The 25385-nt window shown below is 43.1% G+C and overlaps 2 protein-coding genes across 4 annotated transcripts in view; one reads left to right on the top strand and one right to left on the bottom strand.

The window, feature by feature from the left end:
- Positions 1-134: 134 nt before the first annotated feature.
- l3hypdh (trans-L-3-hydroxyproline dehydratase) lies at positions 135-4788 on the bottom strand. 3 transcript variants are annotated; one of them, XR_012984157.1, is made up of 7 exons: positions 4690-4788; positions 3848-4335; positions 3513-3682; positions 3306-3428; positions 2692-2829; positions 976-1162; positions 135-778 (listed from the first exon to the last, which is right to left on the bottom strand). XR_012984157.1 is itself a non-coding variant. In XM_076273320.1 (6 exons), the coding sequence occupies exons 2-6, from the start codon at positions 4326-4328 to the stop codon at positions 1037-1039; spliced, it is 1038 nt and encodes a 345-aa protein (XP_076129435.1). In that variant the 5' UTR covers positions 4329-4335; positions 4690-4788; the 3' UTR covers positions 135-1036. The 3 variants fall into 3 exon arrangements, 2 of the variants coding, with proteins under 2 accessions (XP_076129435.1, XP_076129436.1); XM_076273320.1 differs by having other exon boundaries at positions 135-1162; XM_076273321.1 differs by having other exon boundaries at positions 135-1162; positions 3848-4775.
- A 7655-nt stretch (positions 4789-12443) lies between these two features.
- The window catches only part of syne2a (spectrin repeat containing, nuclear envelope 2a), a 140948-nt gene continuing 128006 nt past the window's right edge, over positions 12444-25385 (top strand). Inside the window, 9 exon segments of the mRNA XM_076273191.1 lie at positions 12444-12534; positions 18453-18514; positions 19837-19932; positions 20703-20795; positions 22144-22355; positions 22943-23142; positions 23738-23838; positions 24475-24588; positions 25067-25204. Of these exon segments, the coding sequence (XP_076129306.1) occupies positions 12444-12534; positions 18453-18514; positions 19837-19932; positions 20703-20795; positions 22144-22355; positions 22943-23142; positions 23738-23838; positions 24475-24588; positions 25067-25204 (1107 nt within the window).

Here is a 25385-nt window from a genome sequence, read left to right as displayed (position 1 = left end):
AGATTTTACTCAAAGGAATTACCAACAATTCATAGCGTTATGATGTGAAACAAAGGGTTACCCAAATGTAGGCTTGAAGCCTGAAAAAACATCAGTAAACAACTGCCATAAAACGAAAACATGTCTGCAACACATTTTTGTTGTTGTCAATTTAATGATAGGTCACAGGTGCGTCTCCCATGCCTGTTAATTGCATTTTGAACCCTTACAGCCTCGCAAACTTGATCACTTGCATGTATGACGGATGTCAGTTAAGTCTTTCAGGGTATAAGGCTTAGACCGTAGGTATGAGATCGGGATTAAGCCAATGTTAATTATACGATTCAGCCAATGTTCATTATTACAAAGCAGGCAAATGTGAATTTCACCTACATTCACATATCCTTTGTAAAGTATACAATTTTATTAGATTTATAGGCCCTGTGTTTTGGACCATCATGTCAACAGACTAGGCTTACAGAGCACCGGAACAGAGGCACCCCTGAGGTAAACAGAGGTGAACATATTTATTTTTGTTTATTTTTAAAGTGGTACTGTATATGCTGTGTAAAATGTACCAACTGTTTTGTTTAAACAGTGACCCATAGTTCAACGTCCAGGTGAGAACACTCCATAGAGAACTACCTACTGTATGTTTCTGGGTTTGTTTTCACAAACGTTTGAAATTAATATCATGTTAATGAAAAACTGTTTGAAAATGTTCACAAATGTTTGCCATGTAGAACTGGATGCCTGGTCTGGAACATATCTGCCATATCAGATCTGGGTCAGATCCATTCTGGAGGAACACAAACATATACCCTGACATATAATGTACAACTCCTTCATTCCAGACAGCAGAACAACATTGTGTTGTGAAGTGCTATTAATCTAGATTACCGTAGTTTGGTTAAATTTGTAGATTTTTTTCAGACTTTTAGATGAAATCACCAAAGATTGAGTAACTGTCTGATGATTGATTGATATGAATTTCACCTCCTCATCTATTTCATAAGAGACACTCAATGCTCCATGTGGCTGTGTCTGAAATGGCGGCTCATCTGAGAAGGAATCCTTGGCTTAGGTCATCGTCACTCTCCTGCACGAAGCTTGCCACACCAGTGTAGTGTGCGCGACCTCCGACCTCAACCACCACAGCCTTGAAGTCCCCACATGTGGTTTCCTAGGATGACATGACATGAAGAGGAGTAAGACTGGTATCTATTAATAAAAGCAACACAAGTATTCCTACAATAGTTTACAATGTGTAGCAATGTACAATGCATATAATAATAAGGTATAATTGGTTATTATAAATTGTTTAATAGCAATTATTGCTCTAAGAGTCTGAAAAAAATCTACAAATTTAACCAAACTACGGTAATCTAGATTAATAGCACTTCACAACACAATGTTGTTCTGCTGTCTGGAATGAAGGAGTTGTACATTATATGTCAGGGTATATGTTTGTGTTCCTCCAGAATGGATCTGACCCAGATCTGATATGGCAGATATGTTCCAGACCAGGCATCCAGTTCTACATGGCAAACATTTGTGAACATTTTCAAACAGTTTTTCATTAGCATGATATTAATTTCAAATGTTTGTGAAAACAAACCCAGAAACATACAGTAGGTAGTTCTCTATGGAGTGTTCTAAGTCAAAACATGACTTAGAAAAACTCATTCATGCATTTATCTCCAGCAGGGTTGATTACTGCAATGGACTGTTCACAGGCCTTCCTAAAAAGACTATTAAACAGCTTCAGGTGATACAAAATGAAGCAGCTAGGATTTTAACAAAAACTAAAAGAACTGACCACATTACTCCAATTCTTAAGTCCTTGCACTGGCTTCCAGTAAGTCACAGAATTGACTTTAAAGCACTATTGCTTGTTTATAAATCAGTAAATGGAGCAGGACCTAAATACTTGTCAGACATGCTTCAGCAGTACACACCTTCTCGTCCTCTCAGGTCCCAGGTGAAAAACCTGCTCGTAAAACCTACAGTTAGAACTAAACATGGTGAAGCAGCTTTTAGCTGCTATGCGGCTCAGCTGTGGAACCAACTTTCGGATGACATCAAAAAGGCCCCAACTGTAGCCAGTTTTAAATCTAGACTTAAGACCAAACTGTTCTCAGATGCTTTCTGCTAACTGTGCCGAGTTACAAATTCTGAATCTGCCTTGATAATTATTCTACTTTGTCTTTTATTACTTTTTTTTTTACTACTTTGCCTTTGTTTTTGCTTACTAATTATTCTTTATTTTTAAATGATTTTACCATGTGTCTTATGTTTTTGTTTTTATTATTTTACCTTTTAACTATTCTTTGACTATATTGCCCTTCTATGCTTTTATTTGTTATTATTGTTTGGTTTTGTTTATGTAAAGCACATTGAATGACCTCTGTGTATGAAATGTGCTATATAAATAAACTTGACTTGACTTGACTTGACTTGACTAATAGTTTGTAGTAACTGTTTATTATAAAAAATTACTCCAACAATACAACTAACGATCGATCAGATAATTCTCATCAGAGATTATAAGAAGGTGTGATCTCTGATTATATTAGAGGGTAGAGTTGTTTGCTTAGGAACAAGGATAACCATGTGAGATAGAGAGAGATCTAGTCATTATGGGAGGCCTTCTGATATGAGAAATGCAACACCTTGTTCTGTGTACAACTGAACATTGGGTTTCGATGGTACCTGGACTGCTTTGCCAGTGAAGATGGATCCTGTCGCCCCACTCTTGAAGGTCCTGCTCTGGTTGAGCTGGACCAAGCCTTTGTGGAACTGAAGAGCAATACGAGCCGTCACTCCAGACCCCGTAGGACTCCGGTCAACCTGGGTTCCGTCAAAATGTCAGAGGAGACGGTTGGATACATTGTCAGAGACCGAGGAGGCCTTGGCTATCGTCATCTCAGTAGTTGATTGATTCAATCTAGAATGAAGCTTTGGACCTAATCCCTGCTGGAATTTAGTCTTGTGGATTTTGGTGTCTGTTTTTGCACAGCATAAATGTGACTCTTATACAGAACTGTGGTCTTCATGTCTTATCTAAATGATCAGGGGGGTATTCCAAGTACGTGGTTTAGTGTCAAACCTGGGTAAGTTAACTCAGAGTAAGGGGTAAACCTCCTAATAGAAGAGCTGTATGGCTTCATTCTCCTAACAAAGCAATGCCATAGGACTCTTGTTGTAGGAGGTTTACTTACTCGGAGTTAACTTACCCAGGTTTGTCTCTAAACCACGTACTTGGAATACCCCCCTGGACATGCCTCCAAGTAAGTTGAATACTTGATGGATTCACCATCACCAACCTGTGCATCAGCGAACACACACATGTTGGCTGTTGGCTCATCGGAGAAGCTGTCTTTGCCATCGGTGAGGATGGTCCCGTACAGGAAGGACAGATCCTCATGCACTGGATGCCTTAACTTCACCTGGACAGAAGAATGTTCACATTTTCATATCATGTAGCATTTTATACTCAAAATCCAAAATAGGTGTCTTGTAATCTCTTTTACCTGAGTTTTGACAGCATTGGTCACTGCAGTGGCTGCATCCACTAGGTCCCTTGTCCTTGATGTATTGACATCAAGTCCAAACCTTTCAGCGCTGACAAAAGCATAAAAAGCCCCTCCATAGCTTATGTCCACTGTGACTTCACCGTGTCCAGGTACAGTGACCTTCACGTCTGTAATCATAACACAGGAACATGCAGTCTGTCTTTTTCATTAAGGGCCAGTTTCTTTTCACATTAATGGTCTTGTGTCTAACATGTCAACAAATAAGCTAATGATTTATGTAGGCCTATATTCCATATTTCAAATTCCCCATTTGAGATATCTCATTTCTTTACCCGTTGCAAAAGCAAAAGCTGGGACGCTGTGAAACCTCACTGCTCCAGTCTTGCCGTCGGAATACTCCACGAAGGCCTTCACCAGGCCGCACGGACAGTGGATGTTCACCTGGGTTTCCGGAGCACTGGGAGTTTTCACGAGAGCGTAATCCACCGCGAATCGGCCAAGCGCAATGACTGCGTGCCCGCACATAGTGCTATACCCTTCGTTGTGCATAAAGAGAACCCCCAGATCTGCTTCAGGTATCTCACTTTGAACCAGCAGGGCACCGTACATATCATAGTGACCACGGGGCTCGAACATCAGCACTTTTCTCAGGTGGTCCAGTTGTTCTCGCACAAAGCGTCGTTTGGACAACACCGTCTCGCCCTCAATCTTGGGATATCCACCCGTGATGATGCGCAGCGGCTCTCCTCCCGTGTGCATGTCCACGACAGACAACACAGATCCATCATGAGGTGGAAGACGTGGCAAGTCCATTCTCTGGCTGCAAAAACATTGATGATGGATCTACAATTAATGATCTCCGTATGCGTAATATGCCGATGGTATGGAATATCATGCAGCTCTATCTGTAATCTGCCTGAGAAGCCCTAACAACCACAAACATCAACTCAATAATTGTGTGCGCTGCATCTGACGGCTTTTGGCGAACTTTAGTGGTTGCAGAAGAATGACAAGCGAATGCAAATGCAACCGACGGAACAGAAACAGTGGACTGCAAGAAACACACTAGACAGACCAATTGCATGGGCACTATAGCCTGCTTACCACTTATGCTCTCCACAGATTGCAGAGGCTACCTGCCTGTTACTATTAGTCGCTAAAATCTGTACTTTACCTTGTATTTGTATTTGTACTTGTCTTATGAACGAGTTGAAAGTATGCGTGACATGACGGAAGTCCTAAACTTTTTTTCGCCAATAGGGAGCGCTTTCCCCAAGATTATCCTATCCCACGGCTGCTCCTCTGTGTTCTCCCTCCGTTGGTCGACATCGCCACCTCTCGACCCGGAGCAGGACCTCACAGTTTGGGATTAAATGGACACAGATCCATCTCCATTTACAGTTTTTCCTCAGTCGCTTTGGTGCTTTTCTCAGATCAGAATGAAAATTATAATAACTATTAGTTCAACCTCCACAACATTTAGTCATGTGTGCACATAATAGTAGCAATTTCTCCTTCCTCTGAACAAATTGCAAATGCTTTTGAACATGTATCAGTTTCTTTGTCATGTCAGTCAAAATTAACTATACTTATGGATGCTGAATAGTCATTCCCAATAAAACGATTAGTCTTCATTTCATTGCTTGAGTCATTACATACAAAATTGGTGCACTAGTTATCAAATTATGTCACAATGCTGTAGAATTGCAAAGAGCCTATACAGTAAAACTGTGAAACGTACATATTCAGTGTCTTGTACTCACTTACTCCCCTAACTACAGCAATTTGTAACATTACTGTAGTTTTCAAATGGCTGTACAAGTACTGTATAGTGCTGTCTTGAGCATTTTCAGCTAGTGTCATCGAGTTCTGACATTTTTTTGGCATGTGAAAACACTGAGAGCATAAACTGTCGTAGGCCTAATGAAAACATGACAAAGCCATTTTGACTATCTTGTTCATAAACGATGGTGTCAAGACTTCTCATTTTGATGACACTGGCAGTTTCATTGATATAAATACTTTGAGGAATGGACTATCCATTTTGTGCAAGTGACATGCTTTTGCAGGTTATCCACTGGTTTTGCAGTTTGCACTAATTGTTTTGAGAAATGCACTAACTGCTGTGCAAATGTTAATAGTGATGTGAGAAAAGCACCAAAGCGACTGAGAAAAACATGTTTACCGATTTAGTTATAGTTGAACAATAAACATTTTATGAATATCAGCAGGCGCGCGGGAACCTATTTTTGACCAGGGGTGCTGAATAACAAAAATAATGGATGTCCGACGATTTCCCCCCCCCCCCCCCCCCTCCCCTGGACATGTTTAGGATTTTGACTGCTAAATACGTCATTTTAGTGCGGTGTGCGGGTGATAGCGAGACGTTTTAGAAAAGTCCTGGGCAGCCACAAATTCTAATGTTCCGCGACAGCACTCTGAGTCCACTGCGCCCACCCTAACCCCCACAGAAGCACACTTGACATCGTTAGCCTATTTCAGTATAGCTAAGGAAAATTACTTTTCTGATTGTCAAAACCACACCAGAGATGTTAGGCTTTAAATATAGGCTAATAATCAGGGTGCAATGATCTCGCCAATAATTTCTGAATAGCCTAAAGTGTGTTGTCTCCACAGCAAGTATGTGTCCTAATAATTTCTATCTTAGCGACTAGGATAGTGAAATGATTTCACTAGCTATGCATTTATTATTTTTGCAAACCTGTAAAACACAATTAAAGTTTCTTTCAGCTTATCCATGGTTTTTTTGAACGTGTAAATCACATAGAATATGTAGGCCTATATCAACCGTAGGCCTACACACATCGCTATCACATAGATGAAACCACGCTACGGTTCTTACAGTAACTGACTCACGTACACGTTGATCTCTATAACTGTTAATTTTTAGTAGCCTATATTCGAACCCTTTTTTGCTATTTGACTCATCATTTCACATACAAAAATATAAATAATGTCAGACAGCGAATTAGTTATTATTTAAAAAAAAATATAATATTTTTTTTAAATCTATCTCCTGCCAGCAGGGGGTGCTGCAGCAACCTCAGCACCCCCCTTCCCGCGCCCTTGAATATCAGCACTGCTTTCGTCTGCCCTTAGTGATAAATAGCCTACACCAGCCTGTGAATGTTACCTACAAATAAACTTACATATTGTAAATGTTGTGTCGAGTTACGTAGTGCATTTCACCCCAAGAAGTTCAATGGCATTGTGCCTCGTGTGTATGCTGACATGTAGATGTAACCTTAACCTACTGTAGTAAAATATGTGAGCGCTTAGGTATAGGGCAAGCTATTTAAAGACACATACCTACTATAAAGATGTTTTAGAGCATGGTGCCATCCTTTACCTTATTTTATTTCCTTGTGCAGCTATCTGTGCTTCAGTAATTTGATGTCCCCTTAGTCTAATTTACTAGATAACTCGGTTCCAAATTTCTCTCTGAAAATGTACAGATATGCTAATCTGTGTGGATGTAATGTTGAGAATAGTCACTCCTTCACACAAATGCAAGATTATAATTTGATTCAACTTGTTTTTCTAAAAAAATAAAAATAAAATAAAAAAAGATCTGTCACAGTCATGACAAGGTTAATATGCGTCTTCACCAAATTGACAGACGGCTTTTTTCAGGATTGTACCTTACTTTACCATGTAGCCTAGAATTAAATCCTGAACACAAGGTCAAACTTATAGTGACCTTCTGATAACAACTGCAATTAGCACTTGTCCTCTAAAAATGTTCTTCAAGTTATGTCATTCATACTGGCGACAGGCATGGTTTGTGTTGCGCTCTCTCCAATTCTCATGCGCTCGGAGGGGGCGTTCTAGAAGTTGGTAGAGGGTGGAGTTTGATGTCAATGCAGTGGAGTCACACTTACAAGCCGTTGTTTCTCCACTTACCTCGTGAACTCAAAATCTAGTTACCGAACTTTTCGAAAATCTGAAGAATCTTTTATCGCCACTTCATGTAAGTTGCTCTCTTGCATTTCTTACGAGTCAAAACAATGCAGATTAAGGTGGGCTCGCCTACTGTAGGTGCATCTCTCAGATGATAAGTAGCAGTGCAGTATGCATTGTGTCATTCTACTGTAGGCTATGTTATTAAACGTATTTATAATGGGTTGCAGTACACTTAAATTTAAAACGTTAGTTGGTTGCCCCAACTGCCCTTCACTGTTTTGTTTGTCACGTTTAAATAATCAGTGCGTCCTTGTCCCTTCTCTTGTGACATTCTACACTGGCGTTGTAGAAGATATTAGGGTAATTCTGTTGCACATTGTAGTGCAACACCCTCAAGCAGTTCGTGTCACTACGTGAAATGTTCTCATTCTTTGTATACACACAATTTCCAAGTCTCCAAGTTCAAAACTCGGATCTTACCTTAATGCTGTAATATGTTATTATTAGCCTATTATTATTATTATTATTATTATTATTATTATTATTATTGTTGTTGTTGTTGTTGCATTTTACTCAGGCCTGCGTTAAACTTCCAGTGGGAGAGTCATAAAGCAGAACTTAGTCGCAGATTATTAAGACTGCCATACCTAATAGTTCCTGAAGAAGTAGGCCTACTGTATATAATCTATAGTTTTTATGGTTTGTCCAGTTGTGGATGGGGATTGTGCAGTTATCCTCCTTATCAGTGTTTTGTTTCTGCAGGTCTCTTTGTGGTTTTGATGACTAAATGTTTTGATTCCTTTCCAACACACCTGATCAATCATGACCTCACCCTGATTCTGTGCTCACCACCACACCTTACAGGTATGAGAACAAGGTTGGCAGGACTGTCACAGAAACGTCTTATCTCTATAAAAGGGAACCGTTGAGTCTGAGCTGACTGCATATATGACTGCATAAAGGCCAGAGTGCGTGCATTGATATATCTCTCAATCACACTTTTATAAGGTTAATTAGAAACTGCTTTGTTTATCCAATGCGCTTCTGTTTATCCAAAGTCCACTGTTGATTTGATTGTAACACTGCTACTAGCATGGACGGATTATGGACTTTCGGGCCCCTGGGCCCAGATGTATTAAGGGCCCCCCACTAATTGTTGTGTGTGTGTGTGTGTGTGTGGGGAGGGGGGGTTGTTTGATGTGATTTTCTGTATTCTGGTGCATTTTGGGGATGGGCAATACTTTAATTCAATCAGATTCATAGCCTACATCCTGATGTGTTATTGAGGCAGTGACTCCATGCAATGGCTTGGGCTTCAGGGCCCCTGGGCCTGGGCCCGGTAGGCCCGTGCAGTAATCCATCCCTGGTACTAGTCATAATTAGTTTAAAGGATCTTCCATAGGAGTAATGTATTTGTGCTGTATGATAAGGCCATGTCTGTTGCAGGCCAGCTCCTACCTGTATTGTGGTCTACAAATTCAAATCAGTCCTTACATGACACACATACCCTAAAGAAGAATATGTAGCAGATTCAGCATCTTATTTCACGTCAAATTGGGAGAGTGACTACTGTAAATTGGGAGAGCTTTCTGGAGAACCAACACATTTGAACCTGGCCACAATACTATTTCTGACAATCTAGCTGTCTTAACGCACTGCAAAAAATTACAGCTATCTCTAAGAACCGGCAAAGGATAGGCAACTAACTTCCTACCAAAAATAAATAATAGCACCCCCCCCCCACCCTTATGCTCTTAGTCAGTGCTGTCATCTGATACCGCTACGGTCATCTGAAAAAGGGGACACACGCGCATCGTGCTGGAAAGAGAGAGCGTGTGATCTTTCCAACCACAGCGAGCGTGACCGACCGCAGAGGCGACACACTTGAAATATTACCCGTGCTCCGTTCCGTTGCACAATTCTTAACAAGGGCCTGTGAGATCTGTTAAGAGTTCCCTGTGAGGACTCTGGCTGTCTAATTGGAAGGGTCCTTGGCAGGTCAACGTGTGTGTTTTTGAGGAGGCCGAGGAGGTAGTGCATTTAAGGCCGTGATGTGTACGATTTTTTAAAGCAGGCTAGGCAGTATACTCTCCAGTTATACCTCAGATCACTTTGTGGGAAATTCAGTCTGTCACTCGGCCATAGATCAATCGCGTTTTGTCCTATTTTCAGGCACCCCAGATTCCAGACAGGCCACTCGCTCCTGTGTGTGTGTGCGTGTGTGTGTGTGTGTGTGTGTGTGTGTGTGGAGGAAGTTTTTTCCTTTCTGATGTCAGGCTGGCAGCAGTGGTCTGTGCTGGACTCTATGGTGTGGCCGCCAGGTGCTTTTTGGTTCTGACCAGGGTCCCCCTGGGCTTTTGCCTCGTCTCTGTAACTGCTGTCTGAATACAGTCGTGTAACAGGTGTGTGTGTGTGTGTGTGTGTGTGTGTGTGTGTGTGTGTGTGTGTGTGTGTGTGTGGATGGGTGTATGTCTGTGTCTGTGTCTATGTCTCTCTAGTGTTTGCTTACTCTGGAATGTGCCAGACCTTGACCTTTGCTGAAGGTCGCACACCTCCGTGTTACAGTAGTTAACCTTGCTGGAGAGTGAAGCTCTAGATCGCTAGGATTCCTCTCAGCTGTGAAAGTACAACCTCACAAACAACTCTGGCTTTACTCACTGTACGCCAGAGAGTCATTAGGTCCATGCGTGCTCTGCACATGTAAATTGGAATGTGTTTGTGTGTCCGTGTACGTTTGTGTGTGTGTGTGTGTTTGTGTGTGTGTGTGAGAGAGAGAGAGAGAGACTGTGTATTTAAGCTAATATGTCTGATAAGCTACAAGTAATTACACATTAATAAGCTTAGTTTGCATGTGTCGGTGACTCACCCATAGGTTAGACTCGTGCATTGACTTGCACACACACCGTAATGGGTAATGTGCTTTCGGAGTACAAGCCCCACACAACAACATTACATACCACTGTTGCTGGGCGGCAGTCGGTCACATGCAGGAGGATGCAGACACCTTCTTACATCAGCTTTGTGCTTTGTGGCGTCCACTTGGTGGGACTTGGTGGGACTTTCTTGTATAGAATGCTCTAAGCCTCTTTGAAGCCAAACCTCCTCACCCCCCACCCCCTCGAGTCTGTATGCAATGGCTCACACTGTATGCCCTGTGCAGACTATTAAACCATGGCCGTATTAAGACCTTCCATGAAGGATTAATTTTTTTCCAGTTGTGTTTAAGCTACACTGCAAATGCACCGAACTGAGACCTTTGTTGCATGTGCTGCCATCACATGTTTTGAGGAGCCCTGTCAAACTATCCATTTTTTAGTGTATGTGTGTGCACATGTGTAGGCTATGTGAGTCTTAAGAGTAGTACTTCATGTTTGAGAGAGAGAAAGAGAATGTGAAAGAGAAAGAGAATGAGAGTGAGAGTGAAGCTTGGTCATCATAGGCCCTTGTGTCCACTTTGATTGTTTGGATGTTGGAGTTTATCCCTCATGATGGTTGTGCTGTTTTGCCTATGCTGTTGATCTATTACTTTTTAAAAATGTAATTATGATGTGCATGTTGGAAATAATTACACATATTGACCTATGAAAATGTCTCTTTCATCCATCATGTGGCAAAGGAAACTGATTTGATCAGGATGGAAAAAAATGGAAAGAAAATATTTCATATCTGGATAACCTTTTCCATCATTACAAATCAGAGATATCAGACAGACATCTTGGCTGAAGATGAACCTCTTGAAAGAGGTCATCTTGCATGAGCTGAATCTTGCCCTGTCCTCCCTGGTCCCCCTCACACCAATACAAAATGATTATTGGGACATAGACTTACTTACTTTCTGAATAAGTGAGCAAACCTCTTTGTTATGCCTTCAAGAATAAGACAGTAAGTGAACATGGCTTCTGCTGGGAAAACCATACCAAATATTAAAAGGGACACCAGGCAAGCTTGATGCTTTTTCTCTATGAAACTCCCCCTCGCTCGTTCTGAAGCTCTTTTCCTTTTCTTTGCATCTTCCGTCAAGGGTTTTCGCTGCTTCTTCGCCGGCTCTGCCATTATACACACGTTTGCAACAATCGCTAGCGTTTCGTTAGCCTGCCTCTGTGCTGTATGCAGGATGTAAACTGATCCTGCTTCGGTCGGCGGGTAGGATACACCGAACTTGCAAGTGGGATATTCTTTCTACAGGCAGTAGGGGCGGGCGAGAGAGCCTTCATTCGCCCCGTAATGAGTCATTTAACCATATACTGACTTACGAAGATGATTAATTAACACAAAAACGTTGCCTGGTGTCCCTTTAAAACAAAATATCCAAACTTTAGTCCAAACTTTTGATGCAAAGTTATTTGAATCGTAATGTTTGAATCATTCATTGCATGAATATGATTTCTGTCGCACAATATAGGCACTGTACTGTTTAACCTATGTGTATGTAATGATATAAGTAATATGGCTTCCTTTAAATTCTCTCCATCCTTGTGCTAAGTGGAGCAGATCCTAGTTAAATATTGGTAATAGCGTCACGGCTGCGGGGCTTTTCTTGCTGTGGCCTTGGGGACTTCCCTGGGAGAGCAGGAGTGTTCAGTGGAGAGAGTGAGAGAGAATCAAAGCTCTCAGATGACACGATTCAGACAGGACACAGCCATTGATACTTCTCTTTCTATCTCCCTCTCTATCTCTCTCTCTCTCTCTATCTATCTATCTATCTATCTATCTATCTATCTATCTATCTATCTATCTATCTATCTATCTATCTCACTCACTCACTCACTCACTCACTCACTTACTCACTCACTCACACACACACACACACACACACACACACAGAATCTCTGAAAGGTTAGTGTGCTGTTTGGTACTGGTGCCGATCCTAGTTGTGTGCTCAAATGTGACCTCTCAGTTTGACCTCCTATCTGTCTTTGCTCCTCACAGAGATCCACCATGCTGCTGCTATAGGAGTCTCCTGTTGAGTGCACACCCCACCCCCCCATCCCTCTTTAGGGAGCCATGGCATCAGGAAGGAACCCCGAGGATGACTCCCCCATGGAAGAAGGGACTATTCCTCTAGACATCGACGATGTCCACATGCTTCTGCAAGGTGAGTGCCTCTCATGCGGTAGTCACAGTAGCTGCTTTACAGATTTAAAGGTGCAGGACCGCAATTCAAATCCAATAAACGTTCTGTTAAAAGCTTTGGCACGATCAGCTAGTCAGTTTGGTCTGTGTGTACACTGTGGGTGTTCATAGGCAGTCCTGGCTTTGTCGATGGGAAACAAAGTGGTTCAGGCAGAGCTATATGTAATTTGAGCTAATCAACACGATACTTCTAGAGCACAGGGGGTTAGTGGTATCATTTGATTGTCAGTTGAACTCAGATATCATCAACCAATCACCAGAATAGCGGACTAAACATTTAATTGTGTTTATAAAGAACTCTAAATGAAGTTATCCAGATGTAATACGTTTCTCATGAGCTGGTACCTCTGCTGATGATACGAGATAAAATCCATGTTTTTCAGCAGACTGACAGACTTTCAAACAGTGCTGTAAAAGATCTAAAGGTGCTGTGGGAAAATAAACAAACAGACAAACAAACAAACAAACAGGCAAACAAACAAACAAACAACTCTGCATAAGAGCATCATGTGATTGGACACAACTGTGTACTGCACATACCCTGATCATTTCAAAGCTCTTATGCATTTGGCACGTGCTATACCCACTTGCTAGATTGAAATGCTGGCCTCTGTGCATGCAGACTGATTAAGGTCAACACTTCCTGCATGGTGGCATGAATCCACTGAATCTGCTGCATTAAAATGGCCTTCATTTCTTCCCAACAAGAAGCTGAACTCATCCGTGTTAATGACTTTAATATATAGTCCAATACTCCTAGTTAAACTTGACATTCAGGGAGAAACTCAAGGGCACAAATTACATGTGTGGGTAGCTGGTAAAGTGTGTGTGTGTGTGTGTGTGTGTGTGTGTGTGTGTGTGTGTGTGTGTGTGTGTGTGTGTGTGTGTCTGTGTGTGTGTGTGTGTCTGTGTGTGTGAGTGTGTGAGAGAGAGAGAGAGAGAGAGAGAGTCTGTGTGTGTGTGTGTGTGTGTGTGTGTGTGTGTGTGTGTGTGTGTGTGTGTGTGTGTGTGTGTGTGTGTGTGTGTGTGTCTGGTGTAACGTGTAAATCACTGACTCATTGCCAAGCGAGTAAAACAAACTCAGCCCTGCTGGGTGTGGCGGTCTCAGCGCTGGGTAGCCAGCGACTGCAGGGGGGAAAAAAACGTCTCTTGAGCTCTACCAGTATTTTCCTCTCTGGTGTCCAAGTCCCTCGTAGATTTCTCTCACTCACCCTATGCATGGCAGTCGGTCCCTCTGATCTGCTTACCGCCATTGTACATCTACCATGCTGTGGCAGTGTAGAGGCTCTTGGATAAGGATTCACGATCCTTAATGACAGGACATCAAATTAACTTTCTATGGAAGGAGAAACAGTTCTCGTTTCATGTCATAGTATATTTGGACTTCCATTTATTCTTTCAGCAGGTGTTTTCACCTTTCACCATTGCACTACCACCATGACACTCATTCACACAGAGCACCTTAGAGCACCTTACCATACCTTACTATGCACAGAGAATCACAGGCTCAGCCTCTGCCTCAGTCATTGCAAGCGCCTCTGATTGATTAATCACCACTATGTGGATACTGTTTTTAGAATTGATTTAGATTAAGTGTTTGTATTTTTGTAATTTGTATTTTAATTTGTATTTTAGTATATTTAGTATATTCTTTATCTTCTACTGTCCTTACTGCTTAGTTGTGTTTTTATATTATATACTTTAATTACTCTTTCTGCTGTTAAAGAATGTGTTTGTGTTGTATGTATGCTGCTGAGACCTTGAATTTCCCCTGGGGATCAATAAAGTATCTATCTATCTATCTATCTTCATTCAAAATGACTTGTGCCACAGTCGCACATTTTCATCAGTACTGGTGTATCCTCGAGAGGGGGTGGCACAGCAACCTCATGACGCCTCAACGTTCTCTTCTTGCGCACACATCTACTGTAATACCTATTGACTGTGACTTGATAAGCTACTGTATGTGTCTGTGCATGTGTGTGTCAGTGTGAGTGAGTGTGTATGTCTGTGTGTGTGAATATGTGTGTGTGTGTTTCTGTGTGTGTGTGTTAGTGTGTGTGTGTGTGTGTGTGTGTTTCTGTGTGTGTGTGTGTGTGTGTGTGTGTCTGTGTGTGCGTGTGCGTGTGCGTGTGTTTGCCTTGTTTTGAAATCAAAAGAACCTACAAGAGTGCCCCTGGATGCGTGAGGTGCTGTGACATGAGTGAAACCCTGTCAGCCATTTTGCTGGTGAGAGCTCTTCAGGCTGCTCTGGTACTTCCTGCTGACACTAAATTCCAGAGCTCCTCTGTGTGTCTGAGAGGTTCCTCTTGTAGCCTGATGTACGTAACATGGCTTTTTATGTTGTCCACCCCCATGTCTGTTAAACCCATCTCTTAGTGTGTGTGTGTGTGTGTGTGTGTGTGTGTGCCTGTGTGTGCACCCGTTCGACTCGGCCAAGACACACTTTGCTCATTGGGGCATGGTTGCCAGGTTAAATTGTTTGCTATGACAACTGTGTGGTGTGTGTGTGTGTGTGTGTGTGTGTGTGTGTGTGTGTGTGTGTGTGTGTGTGTGTGTGTGTGTGTGTGTGTGTGTGTATGGGGCAGTACATCTTAAGTCACATTTTCAACTGATGCATCATCCTACTGCCTCCTCCACACTGAAGCAACTAATTAAGTTCATACCTTATTCACATCATCAGTGACTTGACTTAACCACTAGACTGTCCAAACAAGTCCGCAAATCTCTACCCTCACTGGGCAGGCACAGACTAATGATGCAGAAGATTCACATTTACAACACTGCATTGGCCTCTCACCTTGTTTCATACTCGTGGCATACTCGTGGCATACACACCTGCACTCACTCACACACACACACACACACACACACACACACACACACACACACACACACACACACACACACACACACACACACACACACCTCTGTTGGGGGTACCTCTCTGTTTTAAGACTAAGAAGACAGGTCACCTTTAAGGAAGTGGAAAGACCATGCGCACTAGAGTGCAACTTGCCTGAATATGGAAGAAGATGGGCACCAATCCAACAGCCCAACATTATTTAGCTTCTAATGGCTTCCCTTTTGAGGTCTTATCTAGACTGGTGCCAAGGCATTCAGACTAATGGTCGTATGTGTTGACATGTCAGGATTTTGGTCCATGTGCAGGAGTTTTGACTAGATCCGCTTAGATTTCATTTGCAAGGTCATTTTGTGGGAAATTACCTAAATGGTGTATTTTTGGGGCCTGAACCAAAACAACCAAAAAGGGCCATTACAGGATATGACGCACATTTTTGTTTCTTTGTGTTGTAAGCCCCCACCTTTGTCTTTAGGGCAGCGCTGCCTGGAAGGCGCTGGGGTTAGGCATGGGTTAAGGTTAGGGTTAGGATTAGGTGCCTTTAAGTCGACAGTGGCAGCGCTGCCTGAAAGTTGGGGGCTTAAAACACCATTGAGCCATGTTTTTTTAAATCATTTAGCACTCTCAAGATGGAGCCAAATTCTGAAGTTTGTTTTTTATGTGTGCCGTTATGTGTAGTATATGGACACATCGGAAATGCGCTGTTTTGCAACTTTGTCGGTAGTTTAGTCCGAAGTAGTTATCTCTATCTACGTGCTTACAGTGCCCAGCTATGTTGCAGCTCAGATTATCTCCTTACATCCTCACTGTTACGCCACGGCTCCCTAGATGGCTAGGGTGGGTCTGTGTTTTTCCTCACACCCTTGGATGGAGCCTGTTTCTGCCTGTCCAATTCTCCTGTCCAAACAGGCACCGTTGAGTGGGCGTGTGCACTGTGCATTGTTCCCTGCACAAGGTGTTCTCCAGCATAGAAGGCTCCACCTAGGCCTGTGGACAAACATGGATGGATGAATGAATGAATGGAAGTAAGGAAGCAAGGAAGGAAAGAAGGGAGGAAGGAAGAGATGAATGAAACAACTCAAAATAGTTTCAAAGCACTTTTCAGAGAACAAGGCCCAAACACTGAATGAATGGATGAATGAATGATTGAATGAATGAATGAATGAATGAATAAATGAATTAAATTAAATTGTATTGATTTAGTGCCATTCAAAGTGCCATTCAAAATGCATATTGTCCCAGAGCACTTTAAAGAGCAGAAGGCCCAAACCCTGAATGAATGAATGGCTGAATGAATGCATAAATGGATGAATGACTCATATTGAGAGCGTTTGATTTGTCCAGACCAGATGTTGGCAGAGTGGGTGATGTAGATCAGCCAAGAGCATTACGTGGTGCACAGACTTAATACAGTGACAACTGAGTCCCTCCCAACTAAAGTATTTATGCAGCTCTTGAACCATAACATCAACATGAAACCAGAGGGCTCGTAACTTAGCCTCATGACGGCCTGCCTGAAAGCTTTATGACGAGATGAGGACTACACACATCCAAACTTGTGGTTGTTTGGGTTTTTCAGAAAGACTAAATGTTTTCCTGTCCACTTTCATCATGAGAGAAATTATAGTCTTTGACATCAACCGTACGGCTAAGGCAGCAATGGACTTCTCTCTGCTGTGATGTCACTGTTTCCAAGACCTACTGTAGAGGCCAAGTCTTCTGTCATTAGGCAATGAAAGGACTTCCTCCATGGGTTTGGTTTAGTGCCCTATGGGCCCCTATATCCACCACTCTCCCTGATAAGCACTTTTAGAAACAAAGTGCTGAAACATACCACTTGCATGGGCATTCTCACCTTAAAGGTGTGGTCTTTGTTTACAAAACAATTAGATTTGTTTTGTCAAATCCAGTGCATTTATTCTAAACGTCCTCTAGGTGTTCATTCTGTATGTGTGCTCGGAAGACACGGGTGTTTACAGCACTGTTTCAGCCAATCAGCAGTGAAGCACAGAAGTGATGGGTGCATATGATTGGCCGTTAAGTTCAAAATATCAAAAACATCTGGCAAGGAACCTACCATATATTCCACATTATACACATGAATGCACCTAAATTCGGCTGCACTATTAATTGATTTTTAATCGAAATTGCAATTTGAACTAAAGCAACCACCAAATCGCAAAGGCTGCAATTAATCGTGCTGGTCACATCACAATTAGATGTTTTCCCCAAATAGTGCAGCCCTAAGCTAAATCATGGACTCCCTTGCACTTACCTCTCTCTCTCTCTCTCTCTCTCTCTCTCTCTCTCTCTCTCTCTCTCTCTCTTTCTGTGTGTGCTCTGTGCACGGCACCTCTGGAGTCCGCTCGAGTCCCATAGAGTGGAATGAGCGCCCTGCGATAGCCAGCACCCACTTTCCTTTTAATAGCGCGAGTGCAGACGCAAGGGTCTCAGATGAAGCACACGTAGGGTCCCTGTCCCACTGACGCTCAGCTCCCACGTGTCCCCACAGTCTGACAGGCAAGGGGGGGGGTCATCGCTTGGACGGGGGTACATCAGGGCTACCTAGTGAAGGGCTACCAGGGGGCATATTTGTGGTACTTTTCAGACAGGGTGGCACCAAAGAAATGGAGTTTCAGAAAGCCTCTTTTAAAACAGGGACCGTCTGCTGCTCAGAGACGGGTAAGTTGATCTGGCTGGTCATGGGTGATCTTTCTTTGGTGCAGAACATGCAGTTATAGTTATGAATGACAGAAGCCGTTGCTGATTTGGTGACCCATGTTTTATGAGAATGGAATTTTGAAAGGACAAGGCTGTTCATTGGCAGTATCAAAACTGTTGTCACTAACATCACAGTGCTCCTTGTGATATAACTGAATGCTTACTTGAGCTTTTGGTTTCTTCACTTGAAAGTGAACCTAACTTTAGGTAGCAATAGCCGACAGCATGGCAGCAGCTGACTACGTTGTGACCAGATCCAGCCTTGTACAAACATGTGTTTTTCTGTCCACCTACAGTGGAACAGGAACAGATCCAGAAGAGGACCTTCACCAACTGGATGAATGCCCAGCTTTCCAAGGTATGTGAGATGTACCCCCAACAGAGACCTCTGTGTGTGTGTGTGTGTGTGTGTGTGTGTGTGTGTGTGTGTGTGTGTGTGTGTGTGTGTGTGTGTGTGTGTGTGTGTGTGTGTGTGTGTGTTTGTGTGTGTGTGTGTGCGTGTGTGAGTGTGTGTGTGCGTGTGTGTGCCTGCCTGCATGCATGCGTGAATGCAGGTGTGTGAGAGAGTGTGAAACAAGGTGAGAGGTCAATGGAGTGTTGATGTCGTAAATGGCATGACCAAATATTAGGAAATTTAGTCTTAATATTTTTGTTGTTGTGATCAGATCAACAGTTCATACAGGTAGTTCGTAGTTCTCTGTGCAATCATTGTTATTTTATTAATTCATTTATTTATGCATTTAGCTGATGTTTTATCTAAAGCTAGTTACAGATACCAATTGCAGGGACCAACAATGGCAGCCAGGAATCGTATGCATGATTTGGCTACTGCTACATGCTAGTCAACTTCCATGGCCACTATACTACCACTGCTGCCAGTTCCGTCTGTAAATCCAGCTTACAGAAGACAATCTCCATTCATTTCCCCCAGTTTGCTCTCTCTTACATGTGCTTATCATCACACTGCCATTCAATAGCACAACACACCTCACTCGGAAATCCCCGAGTCCCCCCCCCCTCCCCCTCCAGGGTCTCTGTGTCACATACAGTAAACCTGTCCTGATGCAGCGTCTGAGAGAGGCTCAGAGGAGCTGACTCACTAGCCATTCCCGAGCCTGGGAGACGCAGTTCTTTATACCCCCGAGCTGGCACCGCGCCCCAGTGGGTATGACGACAAGAGGGACTGGGGGGGGGGGGTATTTATAGTAGCCAGGAGGAACACTCTGCTGGAGTGGGGGGGTGGTGGAGGTGGTGGGGGGGGGGGGGGTGGGGGTGCTGCAACCTGAGCCTGCAGTGCCCTTCCACCTCCATCAACACCCCTTTCAAATCAGGCCGACTTCACACGCCCCTCACAGACGTGCTAACCTGTGCAGATCTGCAGGTGTTTATTGGATGATAAAGGAGGTCTTCAATATCTCAAAAAATGACAATAACTCATTTTCGACCAAAAATGAAGTTACAGCCTTTTGCCTTTGCACGGGGTTCAGTATCTTTGAAGGGTACTTCACATCTCACTTCATAAGTGATGTTGGGTGTGTTTTTTTTATGTCTACATTTTTATCATCCATCCATAATAGTATGAAGATATGAATTGAATTGAAATGACTGTGGTGCTGGTTTCTACACCCATGTCCAGTATGTGATTTGTTGTTGTATTCGTTCCTATTTGGTCCACTCCAGAGGACACCACCCACCGTGGTCCAGGACCTGTTTACAGACCTGCAGGACGGCATGCGGCTCCTGGACCTCCTGGAGGTGATGAGCGGTCAGCGGATGGTGAGTCAGAATCCTTTGGACCAAAACTCACCGCTGTGCAAAAAGGCCCAGGCAGAATACCCAAGACACTAATGCCACTTCTCTTATGATAACATTAATGCTGACTGTATCTCTCTCTCTCTCTCTCTCTCTCTCTCTCTCTCTCTCTCTCTCTCTCTCTCACACACACACTTCACACGGACACACACACACACACACACACACACACACAAACACACTTTCTCTCTCTCTCTCTCTCTGTCCACTGTGGGTGCTTCACATTGGTGGTGGTTAGTGAGCCCCCCCCCCCAGTAAAATGTTTTACAAGTTGTTGTTGTTGTTGTTAGTGCTGTTAGTGGTTGCAAGTCTCTTTCATTGATTTGATTTGATTTTTTTCTACACAGAAACGAGAGAGGGGCCATGGTGTTTTTCAACACAGAGGAAACATTGAGACAGCTTTGAAGTTCTTAAAGACTAAATCGGTAAGAGACTCAAAGAGAGTCAAATTTCCTTCGGGATGAATAAAGTATTTTTTATCTTAAAACAGTCACATTGGGGTTCACGTCTGGGGTTCAAGGCAGAAGCAAGCATAGAGTTAGTATGGTTTTGTGTTAAAGTAAGCTTGCATGGTGTGTGCTTGTGTCTGTCTACTTTCAAAATAATCTGACATTTTACCTTACAGTCCATCTCAAGGCTAAGTCAGAACAAAAATACACAACTCATGTCCAGTTCAGGGGCTATAGTATTCGTGACATGTTTTCCTTCACCGTGCCGCCCCTCTTTGTATTCAGGTCAAGCTGGTGAACATCAACATCCCAGATCTCATTGAGGGCAGGCCATCCATTGTGCTTGGTCTCATCTGGACTATCATATTGCACTGTCATGTAAGTAGCTTGAAACAAGGTGAAAGCGTCAATGCAGTGTTGATGTGTGTTGTCATTTTTATTTGGTTTTGTATTGGTCAGATCTGGTCACCAATATAGATATGCAGTTAGTTCATGTAGCAAATCACATATCATTCAAACCAGTTTACAGCAGAAAAAAGGTAATTCAGTTTCCCCTTATTCCTCTTCCATACTTAGCTGAGTATGCTGAGTCACCACCCTGTACTCCTGTGTTTGATTGGAGTTTGTGTTTCACCCCAAAGGATTACTGTTGAAACTTGGCAAACAGGTCGGAATGGAATTAGGCAGGTCAATGGAGACTGTTATATTCTGTAGGGGAGCAGAGATTTCTTTTTCATTTTATTGTCCTGTATCAATTTCTAGCAGTTTCTAAATGTCTCAGATGATATGTCCTGAGGCTGGCTAAGTGTCATCAGTGTAGTTTCGCCGATGATTCTCTGGGAAAATGTGTGTCTATTCACCCAAGACAAGTGACAGTACAATAGCAGGAATGCAGTGAAAGCTATGACAATGGGTTTTAATGCAGTTTCTCGTCCTCGTTTTTCTATGTCACTCTTTGTCTCTGTCTCTCTTTGTCTGATTCTGACCTACTTTTGACATTTGGCTGTTGTATATAAAAAGATATTATGTTAATCTCTACGGTCAATGTCACGAGATGATTATAGCAATGACAATGAATAAAGGTACTGAATTAGAGAGTAAATCATGAATATCAAAAGTTGATTATAACAATGTTATATATTATATATGATATATCTAATACAAGACTATTTATTAATATGTTGATTTTTAGATGTGTGAGATAAAATCTTATGTGCTGGAGATATTTAGCTGTAACATGCTAATTTAGTAACTCAGTGTCCTACTTTAGTCACGCATGTTCCACTAGTCTCTTAATCTTAGTAGCCTCAGTGGTTGCTGAGCAACACTTTCACTATTGTCATTTTGTAAAACAACCAGATGGTGAAGCATCTCCCTGAGGCCTGTTACAAAATATAACATCGAAATGATAATGAACGCAAGAGTATAGAATAAACTAGTTAGATAGATAAATATTACACGTAAATAGGTTAACATCTGCTTTTCTGTGCCTGAGGAGCTAGCCAGATGTAATTTGTCAATACTAAGAACTTGTACTTAAATATGCACTTATACTTGTAGTATGTACTTAATACTGTATTCTGTGTGTCTGTCCCTCAGATCGAGGAGCTGACCAGATATACTAAGCATACTGTACTTACTACCCACTGTTGTACCAGAGAGGGTTAAAGCAGAGCTAGTAATCAAGGATCTTTGGTTGTACCCTGTCTGTGTCTCTGTCCCTTAGATCGAGGAGCTGGCCAGCACGCTGTCGTTCGGCTCCAGGCAGTCGTCCCTGGAGTCCCTGGCCAGCCTGGACTCTCTGCCCGGCTCCGCCTGCAGCAGCCCGGTGCCGGGGGGCAGCCCAGTGGCCCGTGGACGGAGCTCCCCGCTGCACGCCCGCTTCCGCCTCTCAGCCAAGAAGGCCCTGCTGCTCTGGGTCAGGGACCAGTGCCACAAGTAAGTCTGCACGGGACATTCGGTAACACTTTACATTGGACATTCAGTCATTCATCAACTCAGTCACAGTCACTCGCTCACTCACTCACTCACTCACTCACTCACTTATTCACTCACTCACTCACTCACTCACTCATTCATTCGGTCATTCATTCATTCATTCATTCGTTCATTCATTCATTCACTCACTCACTCACTCACTCACTCACTTATTCATTCACTCACTCGCTCGCTCGCTCGCTTGTTCACTTATCCATCCAGTCATTTGTTCATTCATTCATTCGCCCACTCATTCATTCATCCATTCATGTTTCATCACTTTACTAAATAAAACATTTGTTCATTTGGTCATTAATTTTTGGACTTTCACTCATTAATTGACTGTCCGTTTCATTTAATTCCTCTAACTCCTTTAATTCCTTCATTCTCTCTTTTCTTTTCACTCATCTCTCAGCACTTTCTCTTTTTCTCCCAGGTTTTCTCCCAGGCTTAAAGTTAACCAAAATATGTATTTATCTTTGTCTATATCTGACTCTCTCTCTCTCTCTCTCTCTCTCTTTCTCTGTCTCCTGTTCTCCACTCCTTAGGGTTGGCTGCTCCATCAGTGTGAAGGACTTCAAGTCCAGCTGGAGGAGTGGCGTGGCCTTCCTGGCCATCCTGTGCGCCCTGCGCCCTGACCTGGTGGACCTGCCGCGGGCCCAGAGCCGCGGCGCTCTCCAGAACCTGGAGGAGGCATTCCGCCTGGCTGAGCAGGAGCTCCACATCCCCCGCTTGCTAGAGCCAGAGGGTGGGTGACAGCATAGGCGTAAAATATAGCTAGACAGAAGGGAGGTGTAGCTAAGAACACTACAAATGGGCTGGAACTGGTGCTTTCTGCCTTGTATCTGATGCGTATGCACATGTGTGTGGGCTAGAGGGAGGGGGTACATGTGATGTGCTGTGTCAATCCTGTGGCTATATATTTATGTATAATGGAATGAATGTGTCTACTCTATGTTTCCTATGTGTTTTATACTACTCTTACCAGTGAGACCAAAGATCATTCTCATGCAGGCATGGCAATAAAGTATATTCTATTCTATTCTATATATAACCCCTTCAATATCATCAACCAACCAGCCCATGCACCCCCACCCCCACACATACAATAATCATCATCATGATGAATGAATGAAACTGTTTGATGAGTGTGATGAAGTAAGGCGCTAAGCATGATTATCATGCTAGTGGTTGTGTGGGATATTTCCACACAGTCATTGTATTGCTTTAGACAGTATATACATGGTGGGAAGGTCAGAAGAACTTTTTTTTGCATACTGCAATAAAGCAGGGTTGACACCCTCAACATTGCAGTGGTTCTGATTGGGTTTGACCTTCCTCAGACATTGATGTGAGTGACCCTGATGAGAAGTCCATCATGACCTATGTAGCCCAGTTTCTGCAGTACTCCAACGACATGCCCTCACCTGATGATGACATCCAGGTAAGCCTTCTCCCATGGTCACTCTCCTCCGCTCTCAGGTCATCTTTTTCCTCCTGTCTTCCTCCTGTTGTTTTTTTTTTTCTCATTTTCACTTTGGCCTTCTGTCCCTCTTGTGTGTCTCACTGGCGCCCTCTGCTGGGTGTAGCTGCCCACTGCACCCTCTCCCTCGTGTCTCTCTCCTGTCAACCTGCCTTCCTATTTCACGCCGGCTGTCACGGCCTCCCCCCTGCACCAGGTACAGTCAGAACACACCCCTTGCCGTTCGCTCTCCTCCTGCAACTGGTCTGGGAACTTTGTGCTGGCGCAGCAATCACACAAACTCACAAAAAACTCATCTTTTGTGTATTTAACATCACTGTTGTGTCAGACTTGATAACATGCTACTTCTTAAAACACTAATAGCTGTATAATGGTCTCATTGTTAATCAAAGAAAGTGCTTGTAAATGGCATTTTGTGTGGTTTGTGTGTGAACGGCATTGTTTGAACATGCTTGACGCGCAGTTCGGATAACTTCAGAGTGAAAGTAAGATAGAGAATACCGATGAATAAGAGACTATGTGTTAACGATGGATACGTTGAATTAGTTAGTATTGATCGACAGTTTTAACAACCATTATATATTCTCCGATTCCCAGGCTTCACCCAGTCAGAAGGCTCGAGAGATGGCCTGCTGGCTGCAGCGAGCCCATGAGGAGTTAGAGGAGGTGTGGTCCTCTACTGAAGGGGCAGGATATGCAGAAAGGTACCAGGTATGTTCAGGCCTTTTACCTACAGGTTGCCTACAGGTTCTGCTGATACTGTATGTAGTCCATAGTGTTTGTTTACCAAAACAAACCTATTCAGTTAGCACTCACATTCATGATACTATGTTATATGCCACTTTATACAGCAGTTAAGTCTGGTCAAACTGGTCCATGAGTGGTGATATCTCAAGACATTTTAACCACTGGGAATTTTCACAGCAAGTCCGCATTTTATACTCAACCTCCAGCCTCGTGTCTACGACCAAATCACAGCCATGACGAGATCTGCTACCAAAGCCACTCATGTCATATTGTTTAAATCTATAATAGAATGTTCTTTATGATTAACCCTGTGTTGTATTGTGTTTTGTTGTGTCGTGTTTTGTTGTGTCGTGTTTTGTTGTGTTGTGTCGTGTCGGGTCGTGTGTATGTGTTTGTGTGTGTTTGTATGTGTGTGCTTGCGTGTGTACCTTCATGTCCACAGGCCTTCCAGGCGTTCGTTTCGACCTTCTATGAGCAGCGGCGGCCTGTGATCCCTCTGCTGAGTGCCATGAAGCGCAGCCCCAAACCCAGCCGAGAGCAGATGGCCCTGCGGCTGGCCTGGAGCACACTGGAACAGAAGGTGAAGGAGGAATGGACATCTAGACAGTAGAGATGCATGGAATCTATAGAGCAGAAATGCACATGTATGGCCAGGAGCAACAGACTGCAGATTGTTTGGCTGGCTGCTTTCTTTGTCACATTTTGTTGTTTATCCTGTGGTTATGTCGTGTGTGTTTGTGTTTGTGTTTGTGTGTGTGTGT

This window comes from Alosa pseudoharengus, unplaced genomic scaffold, assembly GCF_046254945.1.
Source record: "Alosa pseudoharengus isolate Yale_2024_CS ecotype anadromous, Long Island Sound unplaced genomic scaffold, YU_APseudo_1.1 YU_APseudo_1.1_scf_7, whole genome shotgun sequence".
In the NCBI taxonomy this organism is placed as follows: domain Eukaryota; kingdom Metazoa; phylum Chordata; class Actinopteri; order Clupeiformes; family Clupeidae; genus Alosa; species Alosa pseudoharengus.
The sequence above is the reverse complement of the archived record's forward strand: the minus strand, read 5'-3'. Positions and strand labels throughout refer to the sequence as shown.